Consider the following 20,600-nt stretch of genomic DNA (forward strand, 5'->3'; position numbering starts at 1 on the left):
CCTTCAGGTTAACCTTGTCTTTATACAGATGTAGAAACTGAGGCACAGAAACATCAGAAAAGAGGCCAAGGAGAGATGTGAACTTAGGTGCCTGCATTCCAAATCTAACAACACTCCATACTGCTGTCCCTTTATCTGATATCATATCCTCATTAAGGTCTTTCATGACACTTTTAGCACATAAAATGTCAATACTGTGTATAGCAAATACGGATAATCAATGTTCATGGAAACAGAGTACAATAAAAGCAACTACACTTTGATGAAAATATTTTAGTCCATTGGATGGTTCAGGCCTTGCATGATCCTACATTTAATCAGGAATTTCATCACACACATCAGCTATCATGGTACTGGAAAGATGTACCATGATCTGGTTAATAGAATCTCAGCTAACAGACAGTTTGTTTATATACTTGTCCATTGGCGTTACTCATTAACAAGTGCTACAGTATAAATCACAAAATTGGTGGATGGCCATGTAGAAATAGGTATATTTCTCCCACAAAGTTGTTGAAAGCTTTGATGAAGTGACAACCAGTTTACACATTTCTATTTTTTTCTGTTCATGGCACCATCATCCTCCCATGAACTTGGGTTGGAAAAAATAAAGCTATTTTTGAATCCTCCCTTTACTCTTAGCCTCTGTTTCCAAGTCACCAAATCTACTGATAGATTCCTTCACTTCCTTTACTTCACTCTTTCCTTCCAACCCATCCCTACTAACACCACTTAATTTAGGGTCAAATCATCCCACACCTATATTACTGAACTAGAGACCCATTTCCTTGAATCCACTCTCCTTTTTCTCAATCTATCCTACCTTCGATGCAAAATCGAACTTCCTGAAGCATTATTTTCATCATGTCTCTCAAGAACCCCCATTGCTCCCTATTATCAATCAAACAACATCCAAATTTCTCAGGCTGACATTCAAGAGCCAACACAATGGTATAAAAGAAAGAACATTGAATTGAGAATCATTGGATCTGGGTTTAAATCCTGGATCTGATACTTAATAATTGTATGATCTTGATCAAATCACAACCAGTTTGGGCTCTAGTTTCTTCATCTGTTAAATAAGGGGGTTGGAATAGATGATCTCAAAAATCTCTTCCAGGTCTGCATCTATGATTCTATCTAGCCTTGTCTCCTAATGTGGCTTTACTGAAACTTTCTGACCCACTCACATTAGTCACCTTAACCATCCCCTAAACATACCTCATGGTTCCCTACCTCCATGCCTTTCCTTCTGCCTAGAATGCCTTCTTCTCAACTCTAGCTCTCTCACTTTGGACAAATCCCCCAATCTCCAACTGGTTTGTCCCAAGTAAAGTTATTCCTAGCTACAGCTCTCCTAAAACACATGGCTATTTATTTCCCAATTTAAAAGATACTCATATGAAATTTAGATACTAATAACTTTTTCAAGAAAAATATCCCATCACTATCAATTCTAGACTGAGTATAAGCCATTTTCTTCAAAGTCCTCTCAGGGTGAAAATAGCTCCCTCTGTTTCCGAACAACCAGCATTTTGTTTGATGAGCTGCCCCTTTGCAGCAATGCCATGGCTCCCCAGTGCCCCAACAAGAGTTAATAGGTAAGCAGCTGACTTCACCCTCAATCCCTACAGAATCAGGCTCTGTTTATAAATGATTACAGTTCAGCCTACTGAGCTCTTCCTGTTTAAAGGGCCATGGGTCCAACATGTCTGGTGGGAAATAAAACTTTGTCAAGTAGATGTCTAAATTAAAACCACTGAGTAGAAATCTGGTCAAGATGTTAGGTTGCTTTAAAAAAAAAAAAGGAGAAGAAAACCTGTTGTTTAGCTCTCCTTAGGAAAATAAAGGGTTCAACGGAGGGGGTTGATATGAGTCCTATTTATTTTTTTTTGCTTTTAAACTAAAATTAGCAAGTAAAAGTGTTCAGGTGGGACAAATTAAGTTGTCCAGATCAATTTCCAGCCTTATCTCACTTTCAGTAATGTCTTTGGGCCTCAGTTTCTTTGTTTGTAAAATGAGGTAAGAATGGGGAATAGATCCAAAAATTTACTTCCATTAAGCAAATATTTCTAAGTTGGTACTCCATTTAAGACATTGTGCTAGGTTCTGGGAATACAACAGTTCCTGCCTTTAAAGAGTTTTCATTCTGCTAGGGATAGGAGTTGGGGGCAGGGATAATAAAGCATATACACATATATGGATAATGTTATGAGTAATGTCTTTTGATTTGTGCATAAATTGGATTTAAGTGAGGCAGAGTTGCATGAAGTCGTCAGCCTCACCCTCTCCTCCGGTCATCATAGTCCAGTGGTAGAACAGAGTTAAGATGGCTGGTGATGGCTCAGGATGCAGTGGATGACCTTGGCATCTGCAGTGTCTAAACAAGCTCTAAGTGCTCCACATCACCTGCTTCATCTGCCTTCATGGCCATTCGAACAAATTGTTCTCATTTGCCCATTCCACCAGATGAAGTCTTCACATGCTTGGGGTAGACACCCCCCTAACTTGACAATGGGTTTGAGAATCTTTGGTTACCCTCAACCTGGTTTGGCTTGGCTGCTGAAATGATTTACTGGGATGAGGCCACTGCGCATGCTGCAGCTTTTTGGAGCCACAGGTGAGAGTTAGGTGGAACAGGTGGACATCAAAGATGGAAACAGCCCCAAAAAAGGGTTCAGCAGCGATCACAACAAAGGTGCTGGTCCTCCCTGAACACACCCTATGTGGATAATAGAAGGTAATTCAAGGAAGGAGAGAGCTCTGGCTGGATCTGAAGAGGCATCCCTGAGCTAAGCCTTTGAGCAAGATAAGGGATTCTGAGAGGCTGAAATGAAGACAGATTGTACACCAGGCATGAGAGACTGATGTGGTTCAAGTCACAGATGCAGGAGATAGAATGTCACATTCAAGGAATAATAAGTAGTCTAGTTGACAGTCCATCAGCTTCTTTTCAGCTCTGACATTCCATTATTCTGTAGTATCAGTCACATTCTAAGAGGAAGGAAGGGAGGGAGGAAAGGAGGAAGGAAGGGAGGGAAGGAGGGAGAGAAGAAGCAAAGGAAGGAGGGAGGGAAGGAGGGAGGGAAGGAAGAAGGAAGGGAGTGAGGAAAGAAAGAAAGAGAGAAAGAGAAAGAAAGAAAGAAAGAGAGAGAAAGAAAGGAAGGAAGGAAGGAAGGAAGGAAGGAAGGAAGGAAGGAAGGAAGGAAGGAAGGAAGGAAGGAAGGAAGGAAGGAAGGAGGGAAGGAAAGAAGGAAGGAAAAGGAAAAAAGGAGAGAAGGAAGAAAAAAGTATTTACTTGGTCAGGCATTGTGCTAAACCCAAGGAATACAAAAATTAAAAAATACATGCAAACAGACTTAACTCTCAAGGAGTTCACACTCTAATATAAATAGGAAAATATAAATAGATAAGTGTTGACTATTAGAGGGTTTTAGTTTAGAGAGAGTCTCAAGAATGGTGAGTTGATGCATAGGGCAACCCACTGACATTCCCTTTCCAAAATCAATGTTCAATGATATTAATTTGGTTACTGCACCTAGAGCAAGACATAGGAAGGAGGTGGTGTAGAAAGGGGTCCATTTGGCACAATAGATGGCAAGATGACTTAGGTGGACAGCTGAATGATATGTGAAGTATGGTTTGAAGTCTGTCTAGATAGAATGGACAATGTAAATTCTTGCTCTCTTAGTCCTCAGTCCCAGGACAATAGTTCTTAAATTGAATGGCTTTAATACCCCAGTGCCTGGCATTGGACTTCGAGAGATCTGGTGCAAAACAGAGTAATCCCAGGAGAGAAAAGCAAGACAGCAGTAATAGAGCAGATGGCAAGACGACACAGGTGAAAGACTAGTCTTTGATGACCATATTTAAATCCCATTCCTACATGATTTTTAAATGGTTTTCAATATCCTCACAATGGAAATATGAGGCCTGAAAATCTCTATGTGGATACTGCATGTGGGACCAGTATTACCAAAGAAAAGCTGGCATCTAGATACAAAATGACCCTTGCTGGCAAAACTCCCCAATGGGGAAATTCCTGATATGTAAATTCATGTTGAATTGGGATTATTTCATTCTTTGCACTTATATCTCCATTACCTATCCCTGTGGTTGGCATACAGTAGGTACTTAACTGTTGTTGAGTGACTGATGTACCAATGAAGCTTGTCTTTGCTCAGTTAGTGACAAGAAATAATCGTAACCTGTCAATGTTACTCCATTAATTCCCACTACCCAACTTTCTGCCCAAAACCTACTATTCTCCCTATTTTCCTCTCCTCTCTCCCTCTCTGTGACTTGATCTTTCCCTCCTTTCTCTCCCATCATCACTTTTTTCTATCACTGTTTGATCCAAAATGAAGATGGAAAAATTAAAATTTTCTTTGTTCATGTATAAATGCATATGTTTGTGTAGGGGGGCATGGAGATTTTATTTTTGGATCTAAAACTCCAGATAGAATCCCAAGTGACCAACAAATTAGGCACCCACTACATACCAAGAATTTTGCCAGGCACTGTAAAAGAAAGGAAAGGAAACATGTATTTAGCACCAACTATGTGCCAGGCACTATGTGAGTTACAAATATTAATCTCATTTGATCTTTACAACAACCGTGGAAGGTTGGTGCTACTATCGTACCATTTTCAATTGAGGAAATCTAGGCAAAGGTTAAGTGACTTGCCTGAGGTCACACAACTAGTAAGGATCTGATGCCACATTTGAAGTCATGTCTTTCTGAATCCAGGCCCAGTGCTTATACATTGTGCTTTAGAAGTCCTGGTCCTGCCCTCAAGGAGCTTGCAATCTATTTGAAAAGACAAGTCTTACATACCAAAACAACACTAAGGGAGTGATATAAAATTTTTTCTAATCAATCCCTAGATATAGATACAGCATTTGGACAACCCACAAAGTCAGCAGGTGGTTTTTATTAAATATTTAACAATAATGACAGTGTTTTTCCTGTTCCTCTTCCCTTTTATTTTAAATAGGAAAGCAAGACTGTCATCAGCAGACTGCCTTTGGTAGGAAGCAGACTTGGAAAACAGCAGTAGGCCCAAGTTGGCCTTTTAAAGCTGACCTGGCAGAGAGAGCGTGGTTTTAAAATTAAGGGGGAGTCACACACATCTAATAATATCAAAGACAGGATTATTTCAAGTAACTTACCTCACCTCATTGAATGTCTCTGTAAGACAAGTAAGACACTTGGCCACATGGAAAATTTCAGTAGAAAATATACTTCCTACCCTCAGAGAGCTTTGTTTTAATAAAAGATACAGGGGGGAAAATTGTGTGTGTCTGTGTGTGTGTATGTGTGTGTGAAAACCATTAAGGAATGTTTTAACAAAACACAGAGGAAAATTAATTTTAGAATGGAATTGTTCAATTCTGTTTGAATACAAGATGAATCAGATTCATTAGATTAAAGATTAAAGCTGTTTTCAAAGGATTTGTTGCTAGCACTTCCCTCTGAATTGTCCTACTTGTTTACCCTATGACTCTGTTGTATGGTTTTCCCATTCCTAGTGCTCTGTGCAAATACAATTCCACGAGATGACGCCTTTTCTTCAGTCTCTCTTGTATCACAGGACTTACATCTGCAAAGGAATTTTCAGGTCATCTCATTCAGTTCTCTTATTTTGAAGTTGCAGAAACTGAAGCCCAGAAAGGTTAAAGGAGTTACCAAATGTCACACAGTAATTGTGGAGGCTCAATGGATAGAGCACTGGGTTCAGAGTCAGGAAGACCAGAGTTCAAATCCAGCCTCAGATACTTACTAACTGTATGACCCTGGGCAAGTCACTTAACCCTATTTGCCTTAATCCACTGGAGTAGGAAATGGCAAACCACTCCAGTATCCTTGCCAAGAAAACCCCATGAACAGCATTGGTGTTCTAGGATACACAGGATCATGGAGAGTCAGACATAGCTCAATGACTAATCAACAACACAGTAGTAGTAGTAGTGGTGGTGGTAGTAGTAGTAGTAGTAGTAGTAGTAGTAGTAGTAGTAGTAGTAGTAGTAGTGGTAGTAGTAGTAGTAGTAGTAGTAATAGCAATAGTGGTAACAGCAGTAGTAGTAGTAGCATTAGCAGCAGTAGCAGTAAACTGCCCGACTATGATTCAAGCCCAAATCCTCCAGTACCTACTCCAATACTCTTTCACCATACCCCAATCTCTAATTCATGTCACATTTCATTTTTAATTGAAAAATTTTAGACCCTTAGGTGTAAACTCTCTAGGTCAACCTATCTAGAAAAACACCCAAGTGATCTCTGCCTGGTTTTCAAGCTCCTCTGTGACCTGACTCCATCCTACCTCCCCAACTGTATTTCTCACTACTCCTCATCTCATATTCCCTTTGCACCACTTAGGCTCATCTCCTGACAGACACCAACACTGCCCTACCTCATTCTCACTCCCTCGCTTTCTATCAAGCTATTGCTCCACTTACAACACCCTTTCTGCTCTTCTCCAGTTATTCAAGTACTAACCACCCTTGAGGGTCAAATACAAGTCCCCTCTCCTTTCATGAAGCTTTTTTCTGATTAGTTCTCCATGCTTCAAACATACAAACAGTAACTTACTATTTAGCACTTGATTTTTCCAAACATGTCAGTCCTGAATTCCCATCTAGATGATAAGCTTCTTAGGGCAGTGACCATGTATTTGAGACCTTCTACGTCCTCTACCGCAACCAACATGGTGCCAGGGAGAGAGACCAGTTCCCTTAGGAAAATACTGATAGAGATGAATGACAGCTTAATTATCTTCTGCCCAAACAGATGTCCTCATTATGTGTCCCTGAGTTGACAGTTATGATAGAAAGCATTTATATGGTACTTAAAGGTTTGCAAAGAAGTTTATGAAAGAGAAGAGAGGAGGAGAGGAGAGGGGAAGGAATAGGAGGGGATGGGAGGGGAAAGGAGGGGACCAGGAAGGGAGGAGAGAGGTTGTGGGAAGAGCTATATCTTTATAATGAGAAGACCTAGGTTTGAATTCTCTCTCTGAATCTTCTTACTTATATAATCATAGGCAAATCACTGAACAACCCTGGATCTCAGTTTTCTCATCTGTAAAATGAGGAGATTAAACTAGGAAACCTCAAAGATCCTCTCTAGCTCTAGAACAATGATCCTATGTGCATATATATGACATGTATACATTTAGACACATACATATATTTACACATATGTCGTTTTATAACTGCACATACCTAGTATTGTCTTGTTTCCTACCAGATTGTGAATTCTTTGAGAGCATAGATTTATTTCTATTCCCCAAAATATACACACATCCTTCACTAACACCTGCTCCATTATGAAAGTTTAAATATTTTGCTCTCAGATGTTCATCAATCAACAAGTATTTATTGACCTACGGTGGAGGACTTGATGCCTTTGAAGATGTCTGAGTCCATCAGAGTGTGTACTTCCTTTCCCTAGACCCTCTTAGTGGACCTTCATGAGTTTCTTTTGCTATTATAAAATATTCACTACCCTTTGGCTGACCAGGCAATGGTCCTCTCTAAACTTAGCCAGGCTAGTCTCTGCCATGGTGTGTCCATTACTGGGCCCATACTCAAAGCCTTTCCAGCTTTGTAGATCAGACAGACTTTATGCTACAGTAGATATAGGTCTTCGGTGGAAGGAATGTTAATTTACGGATGAGAGAAGTTATGGGTGAAGATAAAACTATAAGAATTTATTTTATGTCAGAAGCTTGGGAACATCCAGGGTGAGGACCAGGATAGTCAAGGCTACATTGGTAGAATATACTATCCTTCTAGTTAGAGATCATTTCATTCATTGTATTTGTATCCCCAGCTAGTCACTTCAACTCTCTCCACCTCAATTTCTCCATCTACAAAACAGCAATCACCTACCTTGCAGGGCTGTTGTGAGGATCAAATGAGATAATATATGTATAGTGTTTTGCAAACCCTTGCTACGTAAGCCTTTGTCCCCTGTAAACATGCAAGTGTTGTATTACCTGGGAAAGGTAACACTGTAAACCATAATAGTCATTTACAATGAACAATTGGAAAGTTTGTCCCTTTTAGTTGTGGAACTCCCACTTCAGGAATGTGTTGTACTGATTGATGAGTACATTATTACATAGCCCACTAGATCTACACAACACCCACCTATATTTCACATTCTACCTCGGTGACTTTCTCATCATCTAACATATGCCTATTCTCCATTCCATCCTCACATCCCCTTTCTATCTCTAGAACCATAATCAAACCAATATTTCCCTTAATAATGGAAAGGGTATGTCAAGTCTTCTATAGTTCCCCTTATCATCCCTATGACTTTATAAACCAAAACACCCTTCCCTGGCCTCCAATTCCCCTCTTCCCTATTAAAAGGCAAGATGCTTGAGGTCTTGCTTTTGTATTTTCATCCCTGGTGTTTAGTAGCATTGCTTGACATATTAATAAAAGCTTTACAATGCCTTTTCATTTAATATTCTATGAAAATCCTTCTCTGCAAAGCACAAAAATATCCTTGAGTTCTAAAAGGTAACAAGATAGAGTATAAGCTCTGGTAAGTCCCACCAAAATAAGAAGACTCCAAATGCTGGCAGATGGGTGGGCCAAGTGGACTGACGAGAACCCCTTTAAGGGAACATACATATAGCCCATGCCCCCAGCCTCTCTGTATGCCTGTGTATATAGATGTTGCAATGGACCAGGAATATGCCTAAATTCATAAAGACTTGTCATCTGGTAGCCTCCCAGTGAAAAATCTAGGTGATGAGAGTAATTCATAAAAGAATCCACCCAGATGTGCAGGGATAGAAATCTGCCAGCAAATGAAACACCCATTCCAATGAAATCACCCAACTGTTTCAAGTCTTGAAAAAGCGAATGAACTTCTACCTTTTGCTCAGATTAAGCTTTGATAAATGAAAAGGGAATAGAATCCAAGAATGAGAAAGACACAGAACAGGAGGAAAGGAGCATGACACAACTCATAGACAAACACTCTTCTTCACAAATCTAAAATATTAGCTTCAATTTCATTGTTATAGGGCATGCCCTGGGTAAATGGAATGGACACTTGCTGGCCAGATTTGAGAAGTGGAACCTGGAAGGAAGCTGGCCTCCATTCCTCATGCCAATCCATGAAAATCTATGTCATTCATCTATGCCCTAAGAAACAGCTAGTCTCTTCCTTCTTCAGATTTAAGAAAGAGAGAAGGAGAATAGAAGAAAAGGGCTCCTAGCCATATATGCCAATCCAAAGAACCGGGAAGGAGGTCGGGCTCCTTAGAAATGAGTTGTTAGATTAAATGGAAACCATTTTTATCTTCCATTTGTCCTATATCTCTTAACGGAAATACACAGCCTGGTGATTTTGAACTAAAAAAAAAATCCATTTCATTTTCATTGTTGATCATCTGGGACATTATTCAATACTTTCTCCACGTGAAAAGCAATTCTCTATCACTATGGGATTCATAGCATAAACATATCATTCCTAAAATATGGCCACAAAAATGAGAATGGGGTAAAGCAGATGTCCTGGGGGAATGTGAAAAGAAAGATGACTATATAGAACACTTCACCAAGAGAAACTCTCTGCTCCCAGCTGAACCCGAGTTTTTAATATTCCAAGCACAGAATTCTCCCACCTGAGGCTATTTGCCTTAATCACAACTCTACTAAGTTTTCACTTTGGAGATCTTATTGGATGGGTGTCCCATAAAAAGTGATTATAGCTCTCAAGGAAAAATTCAAGTTGGCCTGCTACTTGGCTACTCATTGATGAGATGTCACTGGGGCCAGAATAATTTGAAGAATGTTTGCCCTCCCCTTCTCACATGCCCACCTCCCTCCAGCTTCCCCCAAAAATCAATGTGTGTAATATCACACTGAAAGTGGACATGTTTGGCAAAGCATTCAGCTGCAACTCAAGTGGGCTGATCTTGGACTTTGGATCAATATGGTGTACTCTTCTTCAGTACAGAAGTAGACCTTATCAAAGTGATACTCTTTACAAGTGCTCTTAGGGTACAGATGAATGTGCATATGATACATTGTGCACCACTGAATCTTCCATTCTAAAGATTTAGAGATTTGCTCATGTTTCAGGACAAGGCCCAGTTAAGTCAGAAAAGCAAGCAAATCAAGGCTGAATGGCATGCACTATGGAATTCAATACCCTGTATACTTTATAAAACTTTGGTCAGAGGCTAGTCTAGAAACTCCAGCACCTGAGAGCATTGTTCTCCTAATTTGGCTAATTACCCAAATTCTGAACTCCCACTCTGATTCCCAAATATTATTTTTCCTTTATCATTCTGAAGAATCCTACCTTGATCAAGGTGAAGTCGTATTGCTAAAATTTAAAAAGAACCTCCGTGTTATTGACACTTTGCCTTGAATTTCAGATCATGAGCTCAGCAGAGTGGACTGAGCCATCTTTGACATTGATCTCAGTCAGAAATAAGCCACCAGCTTGATGGGTCTCATGGCAAAAAGGGACAGAGGGACACAATGTAAAAGGGAAACCTCCAACAAAGCAGAGACTAGAGCAATGCCATCTTTCTCTCTTTGGTCTGATGGCTTGGGCAGAGTGAATTATTCCATGTCAAACAGTTGGGATCATTTCCATGATTCCAGACTACTGGGCTGAGTTTCCATGATGGCCATTCTCCAGTGCTGCCTCTTTTCCCATTATTACCCTTCCCACCTCCATCATAATCTCAAGCCCAAATATAGATGACCACCTACAGACAGCCAGGAAAATGACTAGTTGCCCTCAAGAATAACCCAAACCTAGATTTTGATACTGGAGAAGTAAAAGGCAGACCACTCCAGTATCTTTGCCAAGAAAACTCAAAATGGTGTCACAAAGAGTTGGACATGACTGAAACAACAGAACAACAACAAGATTTTGATAGCTCTGATCTAGATACCCATGCTGAAACAAATTCAGTGTGCTTTTTATCTTTGCAACATGAAAACCTTAGAAATGAAAATTTATTCTGATTTTCCAGGGATAAGATGACAATAGCCATATTATAAGGAAGGTGGTAAAGAAACCCTCCAAAAAGTATCTCGCACAGTCCATGAGCCAAGTAATGTGATATTTACTGCTTCTATCACCAAATGATGCAGCTAAAAGATTTGAAACAATTTTTTTTTTACTTTTAATGCCTGGCATGCAGGTCCTTTTTCAGTTTGATTTGGGACTGGGGAAATAAATATGAGGGAATAGGTTAGTAAAAGTTCACATTTGTAAAGCACTTAAATTTCCCCATCTATCAACTGTGAGAGGTAAGAAATACATGCATACTATCTCCATTTTACAGACAGAGAAACTAAGGGCTGAGTTTAAATAAGTCATTTCTCCATCATCATGGAGCTAGTAAGCATCAGAGCTAAAATTTAAACCCACCACCATCCTCACATCCAATTCTCCTTCCCCCATACCCTGTTCTGTCCTCCAAGAGCCACCACTGAAAAAATGGTGCTACAAGATCCTTCAAAGGCAAAGGTTCCAAAGAGCTCTCCCACCATTTTGAAAGTTCTTCTCTGTGTCTGTTTCCACAGGCTTGGATGTTAGGCATGCTCAGGTAATTGCACTGTCATCGGGCACCAAGTGCATAAATGGAGAATACATCAATGACCAGGGACTCGTGGTCAATGACTGCCACGCTGAGATTGTGGCAAGGAGAGCATTTGTTTACTTCCTCTACTCACAGCTGGAGCTGCACCTCAGGTAAACTGAACACTTTTGATGCCTGAGAAATGCTTTATGGTCTTTCCTGGAACAAATCTATCCTCTGGACATCTGAACTCACAGTTCGTTTATGACAGTGTTTATGTGTCTTAGGCTGATGTGTGCCCCAGTACCCAGAGAAAACTAGAGCTAGTTATTCCACAGAATAGGATCAGGTGGCTTTTTTTTTTCATTCTGGCAGATTTCCCACCCCTAATGATTAGATATGAATCATAAAGTATATATTTTTATTAAGCCTACTGACGACTCTTTGAGCACCAGCTGTATTGCCATGTAGGGCGGGTGGAAGATTGAAAGACTGGTCATCCTGCTCATTTACTGGCATTTCTCTTCCCTGATAATAACTGACAATGAGTTATTTCAGCAGGCAATTTTCAAGGCTCATGTGAACATGCACATGCACATGGGCACACGCGCGCACACATACACACACACACACATACTGCATGCACGCTTCAGTGGTATTTGTCATTAAAACCTTCTCCAAAGGACAGAAGTCATGTTAAGAATACAGCTACCTAGGGATCCAAGCATGGGCAATTAGAGCTCCTTCTCTACAATACTAAAAACACCATCTTAGACGGGAGGTGAAATGTCTGGACTCGAATAGAAGACACAGATACTCCTTTAAATTTAATGTTTTGTCCCCTCGTTTTATATCCAGTTAACTTCCAGTTGAGGTGTTTCCCTGGTTGATTAATCATTCCACCTGCAAGAGAGACTAGGAAAATTTATTAAACAAATGGGATCAATTTGCTCTGGATCCAGCTGGACACAAGCAAACAAGCAGTAGTCTCTTCTTGTATATTCCACATCTCCTTCAGTTTGGCTTTAATGGAAATCATTATTTTCACCCCTCTGTTATTAATCCCAGAACCTGCCTTATGTTAAAAACAAAAAACAAAAACCTGCACTACTGTCTCTTGGGAGACGAGAGCTATTACTTTCTCTGAAAAATATAATTGCATCGATCCTGCTTCAAAGCATGTTCAGTTGTACTGTTATGTTATTTGGATCAATGTTACCTTCTCCCTGGTAAACTTTCATTTGGGCTCTGGAGGGATGCCAAGTCAGCATCGATAGATATGCTGGGCTAGGATGAAATTGCAGCCATTTCCAATAGGACTCATGGTTCCATATGGCCTCAGGGCTCTGGGAATTCTGACCAAGTCATGAAAGGGTCCCCATACACACTGGTCCACTACTGTCACTGTCAAACATTAAGGAAGATTCATCCCCAATGGGGAAGTAATGCAACATTGTAGAAAGGTTAAGGAATATTGCACTCCAATACTTAAGCTAGCCCAGCATTTAAGGAGCTCCATAGAGCTAGGCTGGATGATTTGCCATGATGAGAGATTACTAGGCTGTCCTTCCAAAGACAGGAGGCCTCCACAGCTGGGTAGATCTATTAGTAGAAAGCTTCTAACAAGAAAATGAGTCCAATCCCTCACAACACCCTACAATACAATAAGGAAGAAAGTTGGGGCAAGCTGGGAAGAAGAGGGGGTAACCACATTTTCACCATGGAAGAGTAAAGCAGATGTTTGTAAGAACTAAGGCTCTTCATTTAAAGAAGGGCTGGAATGCCTGTCTCTCTCTTGGCTTTGAGCAGTTGGACTTTAAAATCTCCTTTAAGAGAGAGGGAGAGGGAGAGAAAGAGGAAGAGAGAGAGAGACAGAGAGAATATTTCAGTAAAAGTAAGAAGCAGCATTTCTGATATAACTTTCAAATAGGTACAGAATCATGATGAAATAAGACACTGCTCTGAGGCCACAACAAATGAAAATATTAGTCATAGGTTTAGAGCCGGAATAGACCTTAGAGGACATCAGGTTTAACACCATCCTTGTAGAGATGAAGGAAAATTGATGAGGAAACTGAGACTTAGAGAGGGAAAGTGATTTGCCCAGCGGTACATAGTAAATGTCTATGGGAGGATTTGAATGTGGATTTTTCCTGTCTCCAAGACCAGAAATCTAGCCTGTATGCAGCATCTCAAACTCATCTATTTTTCTTCTCAAAATAAAAAGAGCAAATGCACCCCAAATCAATAATGACTGTAATATCAACCATCTAACAGCCATGACATTGTCTGGCGGAAGTAGATGGTTATATATAGTTGGTTGTCGCACAACAAATCACAAATGCAAAGAGCATCTCATTGAACTTTTCCCAGGATTTCAGAGGGAGCAGGATAAATCTGAGAAGCTGGGCAAGCTTGGTAGCCTCCCACCAAGTCTTTTAGCCCCATCTCCTATATTTTTGGGGCCCTTGGTCTCATCTTGCACTCAGCTCCTGGAGCATCTGTGGCAGCTTCTCTTTCATGATTTATCCCATTTCCAAAAACTTTTTTCCCCAATTACTCCTACACCTCAGAACACATCCTTCCCTTGCCAGCTGCGCCTAGAACAATGAAGAACCTTCCCTCACAGATCACAGGATCATAGATTTCAAGCCACAAGGGACAATAGAGGCCAATGGGCCCAACACCCTTCATTTTACAGGAGAGGCAATTGAAACCAGAGAAATCAGGTGAGTTATCAAGAATAACCCAACTATTTAGCATCTGAGGTAGTATTTGAACTTAGGACTCCTAGATTTCAAGTTTAGTATTCTGTTGACTTTACCACGCTGCCTTAACACTTACAATGACTAGGTACCAATTCATGAGACTAATGAATCCCCTGAAGTGATCACAGTATTTGAAGGTTTGAATCAATTACCATTTATATAATTGATTGTAATTGTAAATAATTATAATTACCATTTATATAATTACAACCTTCAAATACTGTGAATTTGAATACAATTTCAGGGGATTCATTATTGGAACCAACTGGGACCTAGCTATAATATGAGAATCAACTGAAGGCACTAATGGTGTTTAAGAAATAACATAAGGGGAAATCGTAGATGATTCTAATGACATCACAGAAAAGGACTTAGTCTTATTTAATTTGGCCTCAGAGAACAGATGTAGAAGCAATGAATAGAAGTTGCAAAGGCAGTTTTCAGCTTGATGTCAAGCAAAGCTTCCAGACCAAACATTTCCCTTCATGAGTGAGAGGCTTCCAGCTTATGAAGGTCTTCAAAAGCTGACCGACATCTTGTCAAGGACGCTACATTGAGGACCTGTCAGATACCAATTAGAGTCCAGAGCTTTCAAGGTTCTTTTCAACACAGATTCTGTGAAATATATGAAACTCTAAATGCATCCTAAGAGAGAGGTAGATGAGTGTGGTGGATCAAATGCTAGACATAGTCAGGAAAACCTTAGTTTGAATCTTGTCTCAGGTGACTGACTAATTAGCACGGTGACCCTGGGCAAGTAATTTAACTTCCATGAGTCTTAGTTTCCATATCTGAAAAAGGAGGATAATACTGGCGCTTAATAGGATGTTTATAAAGTACTACATAAGTCGAGTAAATATTATCTCCTAACTAAATTAAAAAATGAGGTAATGACAGTTTACAGTACTATTCCTCCCAAATGAATTTCAAGCAGCCTTTACAACTGAAAGGAATAAGTCATTCCTGGTGGAATTCTACATTCCTTCACAGCCATTGGCAGAAATATTTATCTCTCAGATTACTTTGTATATTCATGTGCCCACCCTGTCTCCTCATAATGCTGGCCATGAAGGTAGGGACTGTCACTGGATAGAACATAGAACTTTCTTTCTCCTTATTTCTTCACTCATCCCCCTCCCCAAGACAGGGGGTTGAATACTAATAACAAATCTTTATTCCTCACTTTAGGTTTATTAAGTCCTTTTCATACATTCATGCTCTCATTTGATTCTCGCATCTTCTTGTAAGGGAGATGGTATAAGATGGTAACGCCCCCTAGGGGCAGAGGGAGTAGGGAGCTAGACCTATGATTTCATTGTGAAGAACTGCCTCTACTAGTTAAGGTCAGCATCTGATCCCCAGTGTGTGGGGTGTGGCCTGAAATACTGAAGGAATAAATGGCTTGCCTTGGTCACCAAGTCAATACGTACACAAGGAGAGACTTGAGCCCTAACACTGAGATTGACTCTCTCTCTCTCTCTCTCTCTCTCTCTCTCTGTCTCTCTCTCCACTAAGCCATGCTACCTCTCTGTATTTGTATTATTTTCATCCCTCTTTGACATATGAAAGGTAAAGATAATGGTGAGAAATGTGAAGTGACTTGTCCAAAGATTCATAGCTTATAAGTAGCAGAGCTGAAACTAACTCCAAGACCAGTTATTTATTCCATTACAAAAGTCAGACTGTTGTGGTGAAGGGAAAGGCATCATCCTAGGGTCAATGAAGGACAGTCCTGTTGTATCAGGAAAGAGAAGGCCTCCTGCTTCAAAGCAAGCATCTATCATTGAACTTCATTGTATATAAAGAAGAGAAACAGTTTCCCCTTTCTTGGATTTGAGATTATAAAGTCCCAGAATCATTCTTTCAAGTCTTTAATCACTGGATTTAATCACTGTGCTTGTCTTTTTTCAAGAACCTTTTCTTCCTTGGTCCCTTCTCAGTCTTTCATTCCACCTATACCCCTTTTATCCCCCAACTCCACCAACATTGTATGATCAAGCAGATACAACCCAGTAGCATGGGTGCAAACCGAACAAAATGAGATAAATTCAAATATGATTTGGAAAACATTCAAAGACTTGAAATGAAACTTGAAACTACTGTTGTTTGGCCATAACTAATTTTGCCCCAATAACATCTTAGTATACTCACTTGTCTTGTTTTTCTTGGCATGCTGACAGCTCCCTAACAACTGACTCCTACTGGTACCATAAGATCTTAGAAGACTATGCCAAATATGTGGCAGGTGCTCACAATCATAAACCATATGGGGTTGGGGTGACAAGGCTTTTTAAATGTAGACAAAAGTTTATCCTGAATCCTAGTGCTCAGATGAAAACATTTCAAAATATACAGATCTGGGAACTGCTGAATAGTTGAATGCCAGAAAGGAGTTCTGAAATACTGATGTATTTCCACAATGTGAAAATGGTCTCCAAGTCATTCTCCACTGTTGATCATAAGAGTCTGTGGATAATGCTTCCCTCACAGATATGAATAGGAGAGTCCCGAGCACAAAGAAAAAACTTTCATAAAATACAATCTTTCTTGAGCAAATCCCCGTTGATGTAGGAGAAAGTAAAAACACTGAATCCACAACCTTCATGAAAAGCTCAGCAACCACTTCACATGCTCCCAGCCAAATCCAGAGAAAGCCAAAAGACCAAAAGACTCCATGATTCTTTTCTTCTATGAAATAAAACTTTTAAGATTATGGTTGCTATCCCAACTAAAAGTCATGTGGTACAGTGGGAAGAGCACTGGCTTTTGGAAGTAGATAACCTGAGTTCAAATCCTGCCTCTTACATTTATTCCCTGTGTTACCTTGGACAAATCACTTAACATCTTTAGTCTTCAGTTTCTTCATTCACAAAATAAAGGGTTAAACTAAATGACCCCTGAAGTGACCCTTCCGGCCCTAAATCTGTGATCTATGATTTAAGGGATTATGCAACTCTTAAGATTTAGGTATGTGTACAAACAATGCGCCTCAATCTTCTGGGGAGAAATATTTTATTCCTTACCCAGTAATGCACCTCTGATCCCACTGATACAGAATCCATAATCACAATGGCTTCTTGAGGGCAAGAACTATGTCTTATTGAACTGTTGTATCCACCCCAGTGCCTACCAAGGCATCCCTTTACTTAATACACATTTAATAAATATTGGCTGAACTAACGAATAGGCTTCCCTACCTCCTTTCTGGTTTTCATTTGGCCATATCTGTGGTTCTGTAGCTGCATAAGGAAGTATTAGTGCGTAGGGAAACTCCCTCCAAAAATGAAAATCAGCAATTTGCCAGTAACTTTAAGTCTTAGAGCAGAGCTCTTTACTTTTTTGTCTCATGGTCCCTTTGGGCAATCTGATGAAGTTTATGGACCCCTTCTCAGAATCAAGTTTTTTAAATACATAAGAAAACTTCTTAGGATTGCAAAGGGAATCAATTACATTGAAGTATGATTTTCAAAAATATTGTTTTTCACAAGCTGTCAAGTCCCTAGTTAAGAAACCTTATCTTTGAGAGTCAGTTGGAATAGCAAGAGAATATATGACTTGCCTGTGGTCGCACAGCTAACATGTGCCTGCCATAGGTGCAGAATACACATATATCCTGACTCCAAGTCTAATACCTATGTTCAATGCCCCATTCTCTAACAATTAACATACATGTGAAAAAGACAGCAATGAAACAAGGCGTGAAAGGCATCTTAAGCTGGCCCCCTCCTATCTTTTAAGTCTTCTTATACCATACTACCCTGTCTGTTCTCTGCAATACTTACTGATTCCCAGATAAAACATCCCATATCTCCTGAGTTTGGGCATTTGTAGTGGCTGTCCCCAATGCCTGGAATTCTTTCTCTTATCATCTTTACCTCCTGACTTCCTTCAAGACCCAACTCAAATCCCACCTTCTAGAAGAAGTTTCCTGATCCTCCCTAATGCTGGTGACTACCCTCTATCTATTAACTCCAGTTTATCCTGTGTATATCTTGGTTTACATAATGGTTTGCATGTTGTCTTCACCATTAGATTGCTTTTGCCATTTTTTATATCCCTAGGGCTTAGCACAATGCCTGACACATAGTAAGTGTTGGTTAAATAAATGGTTGTTGACTACCTGGGAACTTCCCTCCTATAACTGAAATAGCTTTTATGAGGTAGAGGGAACTTTTTCAAGGATAAAAACTCCAACCCATCAAATATCCAAAAGGAAACTGTGATTTCTTTGAGTCTATGTACCCTTGGTCATGGTTGGGTGAGGAAGGAAAGGGGAAACCTATTTATTAAAGCCCTGACAGTTACTATTTCTTCCCTGTAGTTCTGCCTGTCAGTTCAGGCTAAGTCTTTAAGATCCCTTTTCATTATTTAAACTCAATCCCCATTACCATTAGGCAGAGCCAGATTTAAAAGCTGTTTACTCTAATCAGGAACTGTGTAAATACACAGAAAAGTAGCTTCATAAATACATAGATCTTGGTCAGTGTCTGTGGGGAAAATCAAACCATGGAAAAAAGATAAACCCGGAAAGTTAAACTTTACCCCAGGGTGCAGAATGCATTGGCAGCTCTGATCAGCTTGTCTCACTCTAAGCAGTAGGGCTACTAAATATTTCAGAGGATTTGCCACAAGAGGAAAACATGATTCAGAAAGAAAAAGTCAAGGGGGGAGGTGGAGTGAGGGGTGGAGAGGGTGGAGAGAAGAGGAAAAAAACAGAGCCATTTGCCTAGTAGGAATGTGTCTGATTTGGAGCACTCAGAATGACCTGGAACCTCTTTGTGATCATAGCAAACAGCGAGAGGACTCGGAACGATCCATCTTCATGCAGTTAAAAGAGGGAGGATATCGGCTGAAAGAGAACATCCTATTTCATCTGTATGTGAACACCTCTCCCTGCGGAGATGCACGCCTCAACTCTCCCTATGAAATCACAACTGACTGTAAGAGACCACTTTTAACCCTTCCCCTGCCAACGGGCTCAAGCACCTGTGCCACACACTACTAGCACCACCAAATATAGCCATCCTCTGTCAACATCATCGTCATCATCATCTCTATCTCTGTCTTTCTCTTTCACACACACATATACACGCACACACATGCATGTCTGGTGCCTACCTTATGAGGATATGGTCTATGTTCATGAAAGAATGTGATAAATCATAGAAGTAATTCACAGGCTTTTTTTCACTTGCTCAGAAATGTCCATGTAATTTGAGACAGAAGTAGTATTAGGCAAATAATTTTTCAATTGTGAAAAATATTTGTGGCTTTTTTTTTTTACACTAGAGTTTTCATGTATGACACAGTCACTAGTGGAGTTCCAAGATAGGCACAGTGATAGACTTGGAGTAAGGAAGAACTCAGTTTGAGTCCTATCTCAGACATTTACAGGCTGAATGACCCTGAGCAAGTCACTTAACCTCTCTCTGCCTCGATTCCCTCATCTTTAAATGGAAATATTAATAGCACTTGCCATATGTAGCCAATGTCTTGTAAGGATCAAATGGATGCTATTTTAAGTGTTTGCAAACCTCATTGCACTATGTAAATGCTACTATTATTATAACAAAGAAAAACAGGTCATCAAAACCAATTGATGCACTATGCGACAGCTTATACAATATTCTATACTCAGTCTTCCACCTCTCTACAGAGGAGTTATATTTCACCTTTTCTCCTGATCAAGATTGTTTTTTTTTTACAGTTCATCAATCTAGCTTCCTTTCAATGTCATATTTACTGTATTTCTATAGTCTTTATATTTTTTAATTTTTCTTACTTCACATTTCATCAGTTCAAATAGCTCTTCTTAAGCTTTTCTGAATTAAATCCATCAAGATTTTTAAATGTAGTTTATTGTTTTGATTTTTATATCAATGCATTTCCAAATTTATCTGTTCTCCCTCCTCTACCCAGCAAGCTATCCCTTTTAATTCCATAAATTTTATGAAATGCTAACTTTATGCTCATATTCATCATCCTTAATGATGCATAACTAATTCCTTTATAATGACATACCACAGTCTATTCCACTCTTCCTCAACAATGAGCACCCACTTTGTTTCCATTTTTTCTTCGCTCTATAATTCTCTCCTTCATTTGACAGGTGTAATTGTAACCTTGGTTATGCTAGTCTCAAAGAACATGAAAGAAAGTACATATTGAGTGGGGCATCTCAAGAAATGCTTACTTCCCCTAAGGGATTAGAGGAGAACAAAGTACAGCCTTTGTAACTAAGTCAGAGTCATTTAGGACACTTAC

The 20,600-nt window shown here is 39.8% G+C and overlaps 1 protein-coding gene across 2 annotated transcripts in view; it reads left to right on the forward strand.

The window, feature by feature from the left end:
- ADARB2 (adenosine deaminase RNA specific B2 (inactive)) overlaps positions 1–20,600 on the forward strand; it is a 652,784-nt gene that overhangs the window by 578,599 nt on the left and 53,585 nt on the right. For both annotated transcript variants that reach the window (XM_072652049.1, XM_072652050.1), the window contains 2 exons: positions 11,573–11,741; positions 19,125–19,276. In XM_072652049.1, coding sequence (XP_072508150.1) covers positions 11,573–11,741; positions 19,125–19,276 — 321 coding nt within the window. The remainder of the gene's footprint in view (positions 1–11,572; positions 11,742–19,124; positions 19,277–20,600) is intronic.

Source organism: Notamacropus eugenii, chromosome 3 (genome assembly GCF_028372415.1).
Source record: "Notamacropus eugenii isolate mMacEug1 chromosome 3, mMacEug1.pri_v2, whole genome shotgun sequence".
Lineage (NCBI taxonomy): Eukaryota > Metazoa > Chordata > Mammalia > Diprotodontia > Macropodidae > Notamacropus > Notamacropus eugenii.